The sequence below is a fragment of the Dermacentor variabilis genome, chromosome 4 (assembly GCF_050947875.1).
Source record: "Dermacentor variabilis isolate Ectoservices chromosome 4, ASM5094787v1, whole genome shotgun sequence".
In the NCBI taxonomy this organism is placed as follows: Eukaryota; Metazoa; Arthropoda; class Arachnida; order Ixodida; family Ixodidae; genus Dermacentor; species Dermacentor variabilis.
Genome location: NC_134571.1, coordinates 97,477,660 through 97,493,974, shown reverse-complemented (window position 1 = coordinate 97,493,974; position 16,315 = coordinate 97,477,660). Strand labels below are relative to the sequence as shown.

The 16,315-nt window shown below is 45.0% G+C and overlaps 1 protein-coding gene across 6 annotated transcripts in view; it reads right to left on the bottom strand.

Moving 5' to 3' along the window:
- Positions 1–398: 398 nt before the first annotated feature.
- The window catches only part of mtd (TLD domain-containing protein mustard), a 171,781-nt gene continuing 155,864 nt past the window's right edge, over positions 399–16,315 (bottom strand). For all 6 annotated transcript variants that reach the window (XM_075689909.1, XM_075689912.1, XM_075689910.1 and 3 more), the window contains 7 exons: positions 15,794–15,950; positions 12,838–13,162; positions 10,518–10,628; positions 9,182–9,334; positions 8,984–9,079; positions 8,332–8,405; positions 399–3,038 (listed from right to left, as the gene is read on the bottom strand). In XM_075689909.1, coding sequence (XP_075546024.1) covers positions 2,903–3,038; positions 8,332–8,405; positions 8,984–9,079; positions 9,182–9,334; positions 10,518–10,628; positions 12,838–13,162; positions 15,794–15,950 — 1,052 coding nt within the window. In that variant the 3' untranslated portion in view covers positions 399–2,902. The remainder of the gene's footprint in view (positions 3,039–8,331; positions 8,406–8,983; positions 9,080–9,181; positions 9,335–10,517; positions 10,629–12,837; positions 13,163–15,793; positions 15,951–16,315) is intronic.

The following is a 16,315-nucleotide window of genomic DNA, read 5'->3' as shown; positions in this document are numbered from 1 at the left end:
GTGTGCGCCTTGTGTGCGCACTTTGTTATGAGCCAGCTATGCTGCGAAAAAGTTTCTAGTGCTCCATCTGAACAATGATTGAATGTACACAAAAGATGAAACACAGGATGCAATTTCAACTCCGTGAGGGCAACATATTGCTTCCAGTCCATTTGGCATGTGAGAGTGCCAAGACATATGATCGAGTAAAGGTCACTGACAAGCTAATACTAGCAAGAGGTTTCTTACGGCCATCTAACAACAAGCCTCAATTCGCCCAAAAAGTTAACGCCAACGACCCTTACAAGTTGCTAAAGCACAAAGCAGATGATATGCAAGCACCTTGGAAAGCCTTGAATGTCACATGGTAGCAATAAAAGCCCAAAGACAAGAGTTTGGAGACGCAAGACACCGCAGAGTGTCATGTTATGGTTTTATTTTAAACTTCCTTTTTTTTTCTTCCAACAATTCTTTACAATACCAACAAGTACACAAGCAGTAGTTCCTAGGCCAAACCATGACCCTAGCACGGGCACCATTTAGTTGCCTTAAGGTCATCGCAGCAGCACTGCGTGCTTCAACCCCACTGAAGGAAAGAAAGTGCTGCTCAAAGCCGGAGCCAAGCAGACAAAAATAGATCCCCCGTCACATTGGTAGGGCACTTTTCACCTGAAGACACTTTCCACCTCCAACAAGAGCAGCATTTCCTCCCTTCCCAACAGTGAGGGACCTCTGCGCGATTTCACAGAAGTTCTATACACTTAAAACGCAACACAAGAATTCTGAAAAAGAAAACCACAAACAAATACTGTACAGTATATACAAACAAACCTAAGTGTGCGTGCAATTCCACAGTGTTGTCTTCTCTAAGTGTCATGTACATACGAGCTACTGCTCCGAACCGCTCGTGATGGTGCGCAGAGCAGGCAGCCTTGAAAGGTGATCTAAACAGCAGGGGATAGCCGATGGTCACGAATATGTTGCATGGGGGAAGAAAAATATTTTTGTTCAAAGGACATTGGTCGAGCACGGCGCACCACCGTCAAGTGGTCCGAAGGACAATCCTACTCTCTAGAAACAGCCTTGTGTCAGCTACTAACAGCCTCTCAAGTGGCTCTAGACAAATAGCTTTTATGTATATACTCGCTCTGTAGTAGGATGTGTCACTTTTGGCTGAGACAAGTTTGTGTGAGAGCGTGTGTGTAGAGTGCACTGCCACACCGCATATTCATTTCCTCTGAGGGAAAAAAAATTTTTACTTTGTGAGAGTTGTTCCACAGTACACTGGCTGTTGCTTAAAATATGTGGTATAAGCACTTTTTTTTTTCTCTTCTACAAGGGCAGCATTCTGTGCCAGCTACAAAACACACTCACACGGATACGGACACTTTCCCACATCCTCGTCGCTAAGAGGGACGACAGCTGGGGGAGCAACTAAGATTTGTCGCTCACGTCTACTGTTTAACATGCCTCCGCAACTCTAAAACATTCGTTTGCTTCCCTCCTTCAAACCTTCATCCATGATGGTGGGTCCGCTACCTCAGAACATTTTTGTCGACACAGGATGACATGCAGGCAGTGGTAGCGCCACCTAGGATTGGAGTAGCTCCACAGCGCACTTCAAGGCCATCAGAAATGAGCAGTATGTGTTGTGACTGCGAGGAGTCAAGTAAGTGCCAGACCATTGTTCTTGCATTTTAAGGCTCCCAAAAATAAACAAGCAATTTGTTCCCACTTGTAAAAAAAAACTTCAGCTTCCCAAGCCCGAAACAGATGCTCATGAAATTAATTTGAACAGCCAGAGCAAGGTCACCACAAAAAGAAAACTAAACCTGGAAAACCAGGATTGCTGAGCTGCTTTACTTTACCACTGCGGGAAAGCCCAATTGCGACAACAAATGTAACAAAATCAGGGCACAAGCAACTGTCCTTTGCACTTATTCCCGTGATTGTCCTCTCCGTAACACTCTCCGGGATAGCTGTTAAACCTCTCAATGCAGTCGCCCTGGTACTTTTGGTCTCGTCTCACCAAGGGGATTGTCTCTACAAAGGTTGCACACGCACGTGTTTGTGTCTGCATGCTGCATATCACAGAAAAAACAAATGGTTTTGCTGGGAACCGCACCGGTGCTCTTTTTTTTTTTTTTGCCTTGAAAGCTTCTTGCACTTCAAAGGCACAAGAAAAAGAAATAATGTACCAGGAATGTACTCTCTGAAAACACTCCAACAACAAACTCAACAGGTTTCCAGACAAGAGTTAAATAAAGCAAAGACTTGTTCCCTAACACAGTCCTAAGCAACCTCTGTTTTCTGCTGCCGGCAGTCGCACATTTTTCAGTGTCTGATCGACCCCTGACTACACACTGTTTCTTCTCTAATGCCTGCAACGCAATGCAACACACAGTACTCCTTAACTCATCATCAAATCACTTTGACAACACCTGGCTACCCAACCACAAACCCAAATAAATACGAGTCCACTTGTCATTGATCCTCGACAGAATATAGAAGTGGCCATGTTTCTAATTACAAAGGCAAAGTGGCAACAAAAATAAAAGGAAAGCAATACGAGATGCCAGTCTCACAAAAGCGAAAACGGTGGGCAGCAGGGTTTGGTGGAAGCAAGATAGCAATGCTCAACCACAAAATAAGGATAAGCAGGGGATGAAGGATGGTGGCAGGTTGTGTGTGTGTTGGGATAAGAGCGCACACTGCTCCCATAACGTGTCATGAGCTTGACGGTTTGGTCCGCATGACCCAGGGAAAAACCATCGTCAAAAATGCCAGCCGCACAGTGCAGAAGGTGAGAAGATGACAAACTGGGCCGCCTGTTTGCCTGTTCTTCTACCCTTCCTCTCAAGGTCGTCAGAGAGTGGGCAGCACGTGTGCTCAGGTGGCGTGCACCTGGTTGCTGACCCGCAGTTCAGACAAAGCCCCAGGCCTCGAGTGCTTTGACCACAAAGTCTTCCTTTGTGGAGAGAATGTCATTCTCGTAGGTCTTGCAGCGACGACTCCGCCCGTGGAACAGGTCGCCGTCCAGCCACAGCCCAAACTGGCCACTGCGATTCACAGAATGATGAATGTCAATACTGATGGCAAGGCATGTGCACAAGCAGTACCCTGACTGTGAGAGAGACAGTATTGGAGAGCTATGGATTAATTACAGCCAGTGATGCCAGGTCATGGGTCATGCTAGCTACACAAATACATAAATTGTAATTTTTCGTACAGATGACGCTTCAGGCATTGCAAGCATGCTGCTGATTCGCATCTTAAAAATAACATCATTACCATGAAAAAATGACCTGCCTTGCTTCTTACCCTGTGCATGTCTTCCATCAACAAGAGCTCCAGCAGTTTCCACAAGAATGGAATGTTAAGATCTTGGAGTAGTTTAATTTTATATCTTTTGGGGCAAGCTTTAAGTAATCTCAGTTAAGTGGTACATGCGAAGTCCAAAAAATGGCTACACCATCAAACATATTGGAATTGGTAGCTGACGCTTCCCGGGTGGTTCTAGAATAGCAACCTTTTTTTGTCACAAAGCAAAACGCAACCTAAAACATGGGTTCATATATTCCCGTAGTTCATGGCCACACAAAAATAATGTTTACAGATATTTATTATCTACATCCAGCTCTGTCTAAAGAGAGAAAAGGCTTTTTTCCACTGTTATTCTTTTGCACTTAAATCTAGATAGGCAATAAATTTTAGCGGCAAATACACAGTAGAATCTCATTCATATGTTTTGGGGGAAAAAGCGATAAAGGATGCACTAACTAGAAAAACATACCACCCGAAGTCGCTAAAAATGGGCAAACTCAACTGTAGTTGACATCTATGTAACGTGAAGAGTTGCACGAATCGTTGCAGCCGAGACACTGATGCACACCGAGCTGGCGGGCTCGAGCAGCCCGAGAAGCACATTGTCATTTTTTGCAGCTTCAGCAAGTTTACATCTGCACTCCTCCAATTCAGCCTGTGTCAGCAGCTTCTTCAGGCAGGGCATTTTGGTGGGATGTTTGACAGGCTCACACGGCGAGAATGTTGTGGCAGGAAAAGTCAACGTGTGTTGAGCTTTGGGGACCCAAGCGGCACGAAAGTACTTTGCAATTTTCCTACCACGTAGTGCAGTTTAAGAAGGCAATGAGAAACCGAAATGAAATCGAGCTGGTTGCTGGTGGGCGATGCAGGAATGCGATGCCAACAAAGTGAACATGACGCCCACTTCGTGCCGCCTGCAGCAGGGAACCACGACACGTTCAGGTCATTGCATATTAAAGCCATGCAGTAGGCTTCCAATGGCACTTTCACCACACGCGCTGTGAAAAAGATAAATGAAGATGCTTATATCATAAAAGAGTTGGCAGCTATAGTTGTGAATGCAACTTGTGGCTACCCACAAGTAGATTTGCCGGTACAGAAAGAAAAACCAATGTGTGCCGGCATTTTTACATGACATGGGCAGGTAAGTACTGCGGGGAAGCCGCCATGGCACTTGCTCGTGATTGTGCATGCCTCGTGCCTCGTCTTGTTCATGTTGGTTATGATACGATTACAGTTTGGCAATGTACTGAATGTTGGTACCAAAAGACTGTTTTCCGGGAATGTATCAACCGGTAAAAAAGAAGTGTAATTGCATTTAGCCATTTTTTGTGTTTTCGATTCCGAATGTTGGCACCAGGAAATTGTACGAAACGGGATCGTATCGCTAAAGTTCTCGTGCATTTCTGTATGGAGCTTGAATATTATGGTTTTTCCAGAAGTTTCAGAAAGCTCAAACTACAGCTGAGCTTAGTGTATTTTGAAGGTTCAAATACAGTGGAACCCCAATTATACGACTTTCTCGGGACCGCGGAAAAGTGTCGTAAAATGCGGGCGTCGTAAAATTCGAACATAAATTACGCCTATAAAAATACTACTTATTTCGCGCGACGGATTTACGAGAAACTTCAATGTAAACTACTAACATACTGTGCAGGGCTTGGAAACCCAAATTACCAAAAAAGTAAATGCGATAAGCTTTCGTTGGAGTTGGGCAACATCCGAAAGGAGGTCCTCTGTGGCGTCGCGTGAACAGATGAAGTTCCAGATGGCATCTATGTGCCGTAGCACCTCGGCGAACGTGGTAGGCATAGGCACGGCATCTGTGGCGTCGTCGTCGTCCCCGTCCGATGTCGCGGCAGTGTCAGCACTAGGCAAAGCCTCCTCGATGGGTTCATCCGGCGACACCTTGCCGCAGATCGCAATGTTGTTGTCGGCCTCCACATACTCGGAGAAGGTCGTAGCGAGGTTTAAACCCTCGAAATCGTAATCGGCGAAGCCTGCGTTGGCCTCGAGCGGCATCGAGGTTGTCACGTCCCCAGCGGAGGAGATAGTCTCTCGCTTAAAGCCACAGTGCTTGAACGAGCTAGCGATTGTGCTTCGCGACACTGCGTTCCACGAAGTGGCAATGAAATGCATGGCGTCAAGCACAGTGATCTTTCTTTCCGACTCGCCGTGCTCCATAGCCACCAGCCGACACTGCACTAACTGCTTCCGGTACCCTTGCTTGACGCACTTAATGATGCCAGCATCCAGCGGCTGCAGCCGGCTTGTGCAGTTGGGCGGAAAAAAAACAACCTTTATGTTCCTCAGTCTGGACGTGTCGGGTGGGTGGCATGGTGCGTTGTCCACGAAAAGCAATATTTTCCTTGCCTTAGCACCCATTTTGTTATCTAGCTGCTGCAAAAAATTGCTGAAGAGCAAAGACGTCATCCACGCATTTTTGCAGAAGTTGTAGCTGCACGGCAGCGTCTTCAAGTTCTTAAAGCACCGCGGCGTTGCAAACTTTACAACAATGAGCACGGGCAGCCTCTCGGAACCATCCTCGTTAGCACAGAATAGTGCCGTCACATGCTCTTTACTACGCTTGCCATCATAACAGCTGTTACCCCAAACGCAAGGGTTTGCTCGAGCTGCATATGGTAAAAATACCGCTCTCATCGGCGTTGAAAACGTCACAGGGCTTGTACGCAGCAATCATCTCCAGCAGCGACTCTATCCACTCGTTCACTGTCGAAACGTCCACGGAAGTGCTTTCTCCGCAGGAGTGGCTGTACACAATCCTGTTTCGTTCTTTAAAGCGATCCAGCCACCTGTTCAATGGCTGAAAGTCGTCAATGCCCAGATGCAATGCCACAAGGTCCACCTTTTCCTTTAGAATGGCGCCGTCAACATTGATCGCAGAGCTCCGTGCTTTATGCAGCCACTTGACAAGAACTTTTTTTCACTTCTCATGCTGTGGTTCTTTTGCTGCTTTCTGCTTGAGCCCCAACTTGTTGGCATTCTGCAGTATCACCGCTTTGTTTGCCAGGATCGCCTTAAGCGAAGATTCGGGTATCTTAAGGTCCTGGGCAATGCTGGCTTTCGTGGCTCCGTGCCGTTTTTCCGCTTCCTCGATAATATTCAGCTTATCGCCGAGCGACAGAACTGTCTGCTTTTGGGACATCGTGCATCACGTTGCTCCACACAGCTCAAAACCTCCGCTGAATGCTGGTCGCTAGGATTACGACGAAGAACATGTGCAATAAACCTAGGCCTCTCCGCGCTACCTTGTCAGCGATCTGCTGCTGGGAAAGCAAAAGGAGAGAAACGCTTCCCTAACGAGACGAGAGGCGACGCTGCCGAGAAGAGAGGGAGAATGCGATTCTGGAGAAGAAAAGGCACTATTTTACTACAGCGGGCGTCGCGGGCGGCTGCTGGTGGGGGGAGAGAAACACTTCCCCAATGCGACGAGAGGCGACGCCACTGAGAAGAGAGGGAGAAAATGATTGTGGAGAAGAGAGAGAGAAAAACGTTTATTCAACGAAACAGTGTCCCGAGCGAGGACGGGTATCACCCTAAGGTGGGAAGGCTCCTTAGTCCAGCAACCCTCTGGCTTCGACTGCCCTCTTGGCCCTGGCGACGAGTTGTCGTTGGTCTTCCAGGTCCCCGAGGGTTAGCTTGGCCTCCCACGTTTCGAATAGGTCGTTTGCTTCTATTGCTCGTTCTGTGTGTGTTTCTGGTTGCATTTCGCTGCCTTCCTGCCACGGGCATTCCAGGAGCAAGTGTGCCAGAGTGTCGGGTGAAAGGCGCTATTTCAGCACAGCGAGCGTTGCGGGCGGCTGCTGGTGGGGGAGACAGAAACGAACGATGAGACGAGGCAGGGAAGAAAGCTGCGCCGAAGCGGACCGGTCAAGCGGTGTCAAGCGCTCTGTATGCGGAGAGACGGAGCGAGGAAAGAGACCCGCGGCAGTTTTCTTTCGTCTGCCATTCTGTCCCGCGCTTCGCGAGGGTTGTCGTATAATGCGGGTCAGGCGTAAAATTGCGTCGGATAACCAGGGTTTTTAATGCATTGCTTCTATGGGGACTTCACCGGGACTGCACTAATCCATCATAAAATCTGGGCCGTCGCAAAACCGGGGGATGTATAACCAGGGTTCCACTGTAGTGGTTTTCTTCTCAATCTTTAGTTGGTAACATTGGTTGTGACCACGTGGGGTTCTTTAATAATTGCCTAAATCTAAACACATGAGTTTTTGGAATTCACTCTCATAAATATGTGTCCGCTGTGACTAGGAAACTGATAGACAACCCTGTGCTTGGCAGCAGGACGTCATAACCACTGACCCATCACAGCAAGTGGATGTCAGCAATACATTGACAATCGAATGCCACTCATTGGTTGCTCATCATGCAATATGAAAAATATTGAGAGACTAGTGGTTTTACCGAAATCGTACTTGGTAAATCTCCCAGCCACAGCTTTTCTCCAAATTATTCATGACGACATGATTCACAATAACTTGTTTCTCGCCTAATCTGGCTGGTACTGATAAGGTGCACCTAACTCTGCAAGTGCTAAATACTGAAAATATATCATCCCAAGCCTGATCCAACAGTCAAGTTACTGTCATCCAGGAGCATCTTTTACGTCACCCTCTTTTTATGTCAGAACAAAAATTTCAATGTTAATGAACAAACTACATGCTTCCTAGTCAGCAACACTGGAGCTTTGTGTAAAGCAGTTACGGGGCCAAGTGAAAGCTGCAGATTTATTGCGACAGATTGAGCTGAGCATAGTGCTGAAAATATCGATCTCAGGCCATGTTTAGGCTCACACTTCAAGCCTGCATATTAAGAAGTGCTGCTTCAAGTTCAGCCATACAAAGTTCCTTAACATGCTAGGGAATATCACACAGGTGTGCCTTTGCATCCTGCGCTCACTTAGGTGCAGCTTCCTAGGCTGGAAATTGAACCTGCAACCCTATGGTCAGCAGCAGAATGTACTGTTAGGAACTTAGCCAAGGCAGAAAGTAGAGCTGTACTCACTCTCCAGCACCGAAAGCCAGGGAATCGGCATTACCCTTGATGAAGTACCCATTTTCGCCCGTCCATTTGTACAACTGCACAAATTGCAAAGCAAAAGAGAGATATATGTGTCAACCTGAGATATATTCGAGGACAGCGCATACAACTTCTTAAGCGAAAACAGAGGACTTTTTGTCAGAAGTGCGGACACTGACTGGTAAAAGCCTCTATCTGACACACTAAGCTCTGAATGCTGTGTGGGTGCATTTACCGTTACTAGTACCCATGCCACCTTCCTGGCTGATGCTATGCACAGCTGTCAAACAATACACCTTCGCTCTTGGCTCTGACCAACAGCTGTGCGGCAATATCATGTCAAGCTCCTAAACACTTCTTGAGTGACTCATGCCTATGTCACATTGTACTAGCACTTTTTTATCACTCCGTTCTACGACATGCAGCTGCGTGCCAATGACGCATTGTCACTTTGCCATGAGTGAGCAGGGAGTGTCTAACTGGCAAAATAAACAAGCAATCCACAGTACTGTACAAGGCAGGTTCTCAATAAAGCAACCATTTAACTTAACTGTGAACAAATACTTCAGAAAAATTACCTCCCCGCTTTTTCACAAAAGATATAGCCAACTGAAAATACCCCTAGTGCAAGACTTGCCTTGAACTCTGGGTGGAAGGTAAAAAGGAATGATTCTCCTGTGCCATAGAAGTGGTCACTCATTCTCAGAGAACATGATGTTAGAACACCAAAAACCTGCAACATAAAACAAAACGAATAAAAATACAACTTCCCTCATAACACGCACCCGTCGTAGCTTCAGACAAAAGGGGGTACAATGTGAAAAAGCCAACTTACAGCGCCTTCAGTGTCCAACACTGCAAGCAGGATGGGTGATTCAATCTTGAGCATCTCACGGTAAAGAGTCTTGAGGCTAAAGCCATGCTTTAACGTGCTGTATACAAGTGCCCACGAGTAACTCTCTGCACGTGCTGGAAGGTGCTTGCACAGCTGTTGCAAGAAAAGAAAACAACACATGCCAACTTAGATACGCACAGTAAATAGCAGCACTCTTGCACAAGCATGACTGTGAAAATACTGTGTAAAACATACTCAACATATTGTATCAAAGTCCTGAGAGATGCCCCATCCCCAAAAGATAACCCACCCCCGACTAAGCTACTGGCTTAAAAAACTGAACGTTACCCCCTTGAAACTTGCATAGCATATAGATCTAAGCTAGCCAGCTGCATATGTTCCTAAAAGTAGTTAATACAGCTCTGTTCCCATTGGCTGTGGTCCCCACCACACCAGACCTTTTACATAAGCTTTGACTTCCTCGAATAGTATTTTCGAGCGAAACTTGTATTGCTTGACTCGCGCCATTGGTGTGGCTGTCGTCATATGCAAAATACTCAAGCTGCGAAAAAATTAAAATTACGTGTCGGGCTGCGAATTTTAACCACCTACCTCCGGGTTGCAAGATCACCACGCTAACCGATTCAGCCACTGTCGGTTCATCATACGCTCCATTTAAAGCAGGGTTTTATATGCGTGAAGAAGTAGACGCAGTGCAAGGCACAAGCCAATCATAGGCGTCCCATCCCTCTGGAGGTGGGAAAGGGTGTGATCGTGTGTTCGCTCGCCTTGCGCCCGCCATTTGCTGCCAGTTCAGGCCTGGCAATCAGATGGGGAGGCCGCATTTGATTTGTTCTGCTGAAAAGCAGATTGCACTGAAGGAACGGAAGCAGGAGCAGGCTGCGCATTGTGTGTTCGGCTGAAGAACAGGCGGCGTTTGGTGAACGCCGCCGCGAACTCGCACGAGAAAGGGCTCGTCGTCGACGTACCAACCTCGCCGTGAGGGAGTGCAAAGCCAAGGCGTTACAACAACAAAGAGCCCCGCATCCCGAGCTTCACTTGCACCTCTCTTCACAGTATCGGAAGGGCGGTCATTTTTGTTATAGCTGCATACTAAGAAATACTACAATTACTTGATCGACTTGGGTTTCTATCTGCAAGAAGGATGATTCATGCAATAGCTGTCTATTTTCCCAGTGACCTAATGGAACAGTTTTTCACATAAAATATGCCACTTGTCTTTTTTACGCCAAATTTCATAGGCTTCACAAGGTAACGCAAGCGCAACATGGACACTAAGAACTGTCCTGTAACTTAAGTGAGGTCCTCTACAAACCTCCCTACGATGCTCCTCAGTGAAGATTTCCGTGGAATCAAGCAATTCTGGCAAAGGAAGGTCAGTCAGGTCTAGTGGAGACTCCCTACGTGTTTCACTCATCGACACCACCTATATGGAAAGCAGAGGGAAAAAAGAGGGAGCGGTGAGATTGTTTCAAACACTAAGGTTTCAGAAATTCCGCTTGGATTTGTCAATACACTAATTAGGTTTCAAGATGCACAGTGCTTATGTTGTAAGTCAGAAGACAGTGAACTCTAGTACATGGCCTATGTTTGCTCACAACTGATGAATGTGCACAGGTGCATACAAAAAACAAATTTCAGTTGGATCTTATGTACATGAAGAAGAACCGAAAGCAGAAGGGATTACTTTCTGCACTCTTGAGTTACTGACATTACCACAAACTATAGACTTTTTTTTCCCCTCCCTGGAATGATACATGTACCACTGATAATCACAGAAAGCAATCTTCAACTCTTGAACACAACTATTAGTATCTACTGGTGGAAAGCCTTAACTTCAAAATTATAATGTCCTGCTCAGGTCATCATGAATTTAGTGATGGTTTCATGTCTTGGGTCTTTAACTACACAGTAGACGGCAACAAAAGTTCACACGTTGAATTGAAGGTCGTTTGCGAGTCTAGGATGCTCCAGACATTCGTAAGATTCACATCTCCACAGGTGGCTAGCTGGTGCCAAAACTTCCAATGACACGTCACTGCCTGACCTTTTTAACACTGCTTTCTGACATATTCACATGGGAGTGTAACAGAATAATAAACATTTTCTAACGTGTTTCTGTAAAAATGTCCGCACTCCATTGCATATTTTTTCACCTCTAAGGCATGCATTGTCAATGCATTCTCATATCCCAAGCAAGACGCACCAGCCAATTCTGTATGGCCATGATGTTCCTGTAACCAACCTTGTGACATTTGGTTGCAATAATTTGCACTATTTTCAGCCGTTTACAAACCAGAAGCACAGTTCAAAGAAATTGTTATTTAATGAAGTGGTGTGCTCTGACACTTCCTATGTAGTAATGCTGAAAGTGCACACACCTAGTACTAAGGAAGAAATATAACCAAGATTCTTGCGTACTCCCCGCTGTGGATAAAATGTAACACAATCAGAGTAACTCCTTGTGTAACCCACCACGGTTGCTCAGTGGCTATGGTGTTGGGCTGCTAAGCACAAGGTCGCGGGATCGAATCCTGGCCACCGCAGCTGCATTTCGAAGGGGCAAATTGCGAAAACACCCGTGTACTTAGATTTCGGCGCACATTAAACAACCCAGGTGGTCCAAATTTTCAGAGTCTGCCACTATGGCGTGCCTCATAATCAGATGATGGTTTTGCCACGTAAAACCCCATAATTTAATTATATTTTTAATTTTTAACCCCTTGTGTAGTAAAATTCGGCTTAGAGTAGGTGCAAGTTGTAGTCCCAACTTTTGGAGGTCCCTCCCCAGTCTTTGACTATGGGACCTCCTAGAGTTACTTGTTCTGTACAAAATTTCAATTGCATCAATAAACAAACTAAAACCTGAACTGAATTCCTGTGCTCTATACTTGGTAAACAATCAAACCTGACAAACTTTTTTATATTAATCCAGGCAACTTGCAGTACTACTGCACTAAGCAAACACTAGGCTACAAACACGATGACTACAAACACATGATGCCATGGTGACATTTTTCCAGGCAATCTTCAGCTTAGTTGTCATAAAAAACAAGCCTTCCGGTTAGCATGCTTCCTTGGTATCTGAATACGCTAGCATATTAACAACACTTCATCTCTAAAGGTTTCCTGTAGTGATGCCACCCACTGACATAGTAAAGAGTTACAGTCATGTTAATCGACAACATTTTGCAGTAACCCCACTTGCATTTCTACTTCTGATATAATCAGGTAACATATGCTTAGCTCAGCCCTAATTTGTCTGCTCTAACAAATTTTAACTATAATTGGCTTGTGAAGTTGCAAGTACAAGAAGATGTTGGCGACCATATGCAATAATGCTTTAAAAATAACAAGCACAACAAATGACAGTGTATGGAGAATAAAGGCAAGTTGAGCACAAGTACTCCATGCAGTGAAGGAACAAGCCTTGATATGTCAAAGAACAGTGCAAAGGATGGAACAAAGTTGAGGCTGGACAAAATGGGCCACACAAAGTTAAGGGTAGGTAAATCGTGTTGTGTCTGTCTACTCTCGACCTTTGGATTATTACTCCACATTTCAGTATCGCTTCGACTGACCCACTTCAACATACTTCTGTGTTGCAACTACAAAACGTGCAGAAGGACACTTGCCTCCCAATCACCAGGAGAGACTGCAGCAGCCTCGGGCTGCGCTGTGCCACTGTCAAAAATCTTGAAGAAGCGCAGAGCACCACCGTGGCCCTTCTTAGAGCCATGGTGGCCCTTGCTGCTGCCGCTTATGTCAGGAGTGTCGCGTCCTTCTTCAGTACCGCTGATCGTCCCCATGACGTGGCTGTTGGCAATGAGCAACTCGGCCTCATCCTCGTCAGCAGGCTCTGGCAATGGCTCAAATCCACGGCTGGCCATGTCAACCCGATGCACATCACCATACACCGAAGGCGCCCACTTTTCCAAGAAGTAATACAGCTCATCTGCTCTGTAAGAGACACGGCACCGCAAAGAAACATGTGAGAAGAACATAGCACCTCTGCTAGCCATCTCACTTCAGCTCCATGCCAGCAAGTTACCGTCACACAGTTCCTATGCAGTAAAGGTATTTTTGAACACAGGAGGCACAGAGAAGACGAGCCCAACTGAGATGTGCAGACAAAAAGAGCTAATGCATACAGTGACATTCCATTTCTATGTTGTCCTACACTTCTTTGAATCATAAAATTTTATGGAAAGCTTTAGAGAGCTCCTTCAAAAGTATTTTGCATGTTGAAAAAATTGATGCCAGCGGAGTATGTTGCAATTGCATAATTATCCCTACCCATCATGGTGGCGTAGCTGCTTTGGCGCTGCACTGCTAAAAGGACATTAAAGGCAAATACCAAGTCGACATGGAATGTTAAAACACCATTCCAGAAACCTCGCAGTGCTTGCTTTGTGCCAAGAAAAGACTTTGTTCACAAGAAAACAGCATCAGAAGGGTGCACAAACCTTTAGTGCAATGCAAATCGCCCGCTTTCAAGCGGGGAATGGTGATATTGTATATGCCATCACTGCCTTTTACTGCCGCCAGTGAGCAAAACGACGCCCCACAGACGACGGGGCGATTTTCTGCACCAGATGCAAACGTGCGGCCAAGGAGGCAGCGAGCCAAGAGAGAGTGCTGAATTCACTGCTACAGCTGTTCTTGGTGAAGTAGTGCGGACCGTTCGGCAATACCGCAACATAACAGGGATGTAGCATTCTTGCTATTTGTGGTTTCTGAAAGTTTCACGGCCCAGCAAAATCACCACAGCACTATGCAATAACGAAACTACTGAAATCTGAAAGCATGGGCGGCGCAGAGTGGAAAAAAACGATGCCTTCTGATTGACCGCGTCGTTGTCATGGTTAACGTCAAGGGGTTTCTTTTTTTAAAAATCAAATGGAGCTGGACAAGCAGCATTTTCTTTCATCTTATAATGCAACACAGCGATCTTTTTATTATGAGTGGTTGAGTACTAGTGACAGAATTATGAGGAGTGCCTTTGTCCTGAGGCTAGTACTTGAATGTCTCGGGTCTCAAGTCTTGTCCTGCATTTACCTCAATTTCTCGATTACCAAAGCTCTGTTCACGTTAATACTGATGCCTTAGACATTCTCGAGCATTAATCTATCACATTAGCTTGACTTAAGAGGAAGCTTTAGCTCGGGCCCAACTCCGACGGCGCCTATTCAAATAGATGTAAAACGCAAAAACATTCTTCTGAGATAACCTCTGGACCGATTTTAATGAAATTTGTTGCACTTGAAAGAGAAAGGTAAATTCTAGTGACTGTTGGAAGCAGAATTTCGATTTAGAGCCTGAATTTTGTTAGAATTATTTTGAAAAATTCGAAAGCTTTAGAAAAATAGAAGCACAAAGTTCACAATTTAATAACTCTGCATCAAGAAAAGATATTGTGGTTCTGTAAACAACACCCATTAGATCATTCAAAGTGGACAAGTTCAGTATGTCATTTTATATCTTGCGTGAATTCGTTATGTTGTGTACAAGGGTTCTGCAAAAGCTGCATTTCCATATTACTAAATTTTTTAGGATTAATATGTAACATATCAATTTTGTTCGCTTTAGATGTACTATTAGATGCAATTTACAGAACATTATTATCATATTTTGTTGCCGAGTTACAGATTTGTAAACTTGATAGTTTCGTTTTTTGAAAATTTCAGATTTTTGCCTATTTTGAATTAAAGAAATGAGGACCTAAATCGAAAATTCGAAACCGACAGTCACTACATCTTAAGTTTGTCTTTTAAATGCAACAAACCTCGTCAAATTCGGTGCAGTTTATGCCGAGAAAAATGAATTCTCCTTTTACATGTATTGAGATAGGAGCACCCAAGCTAAAGCTTCCTCTTAATAATTGCCTTTAGTGCCCCTTCAAGAGGTTGCAGGATCGAATCCCGGCTGCAGTGGCCACATTTTGATGGGGATGAAATGCAAGGATGCCTGAGTACCGTGCAGTGGGTGCACATTAAAAACCCCAGGTGGTAAAAATTATTTCAGAGCCCCCCACTAAAGTGTGCTCCGTAATCATATTCTGGTTTTGGCATGTAATAACCTAGAATTAAATTTTTCTTTAATATTTATCTCTTCAGGTGTCTGTGTGACATGCCAAGATGGTGCATCAAAAGTAATATTATTGATAAAAATAATTATATTTGATGATATTTAAAAAAGTGGCACACATCTTGAAACACTTCTGACTGGATCTGGGCTGCAAGATTGAATTATATATGTAAAGTGTTTTAGTAAAACGAGTTGGAAAGCAGATGGCTGATGCTTGCTCTCAGTGTGAATATGCCACTATGTAGTGGGTTCACTTCTTTCATTGCATTTTGCTATGTTTCAAATTGGGCACATTTTTCAAGTAGCTGAACAGATGTTCTATTTGGCGTTCCTGTAGAGAGTTCTTGCATGGAGTCCACACTTTGTGAACTTGAGAAAACTTGCAAAAGAACTAGGCATTATTTTATTGACACACTGCATCAGACTACAGCTATTTTCTGCAGGACTGCTTCCATGTCCAGAACATGCAGGCCAAGAACTGTGAATAAAGGAGGCCTCACAAACCTGTTCCGTGGAACGCCAAACCAGTACTGGGGCCGAATGTGCCGCTTGGAGGAGGTGGTGACAGAGCACTGGACTTTCTTGTGCAGGGGTCGTCCCATGCGTAGGCACAAGTAGAGCAGTGTGGCCTCCGATGACTGTGCTAGCCGTGGAACCAGCTCTACAGTGGCCCACATCACGGAGGAAGGAGAGGAAAAAGCACTCATCAGCTTCTTGTTTATAAATAGGAAGAAACATTAAGCCAGCAGAAGCGCTAAATAAATAAAAAGAAACAACTCCACGCAAAACTTTCAGAAACTATGATGATGTTATATAACTATCTGCAATAGTACAATGAAACTACTTACCATTTTATTCTAAGCTGTACCACTCTTAACACCCTTCAACATTCTGTTATAAGCAGCACTCTGTCCTGTCTGGTTCTTGTCCGTTGTCTTGCATTGCACTTAGGCTTGTCCTTGCATTCTTTTTCTTTTTTTGCTCATGTAAATAATACACTCGTAATGTAAATGTCTGTTATACTAG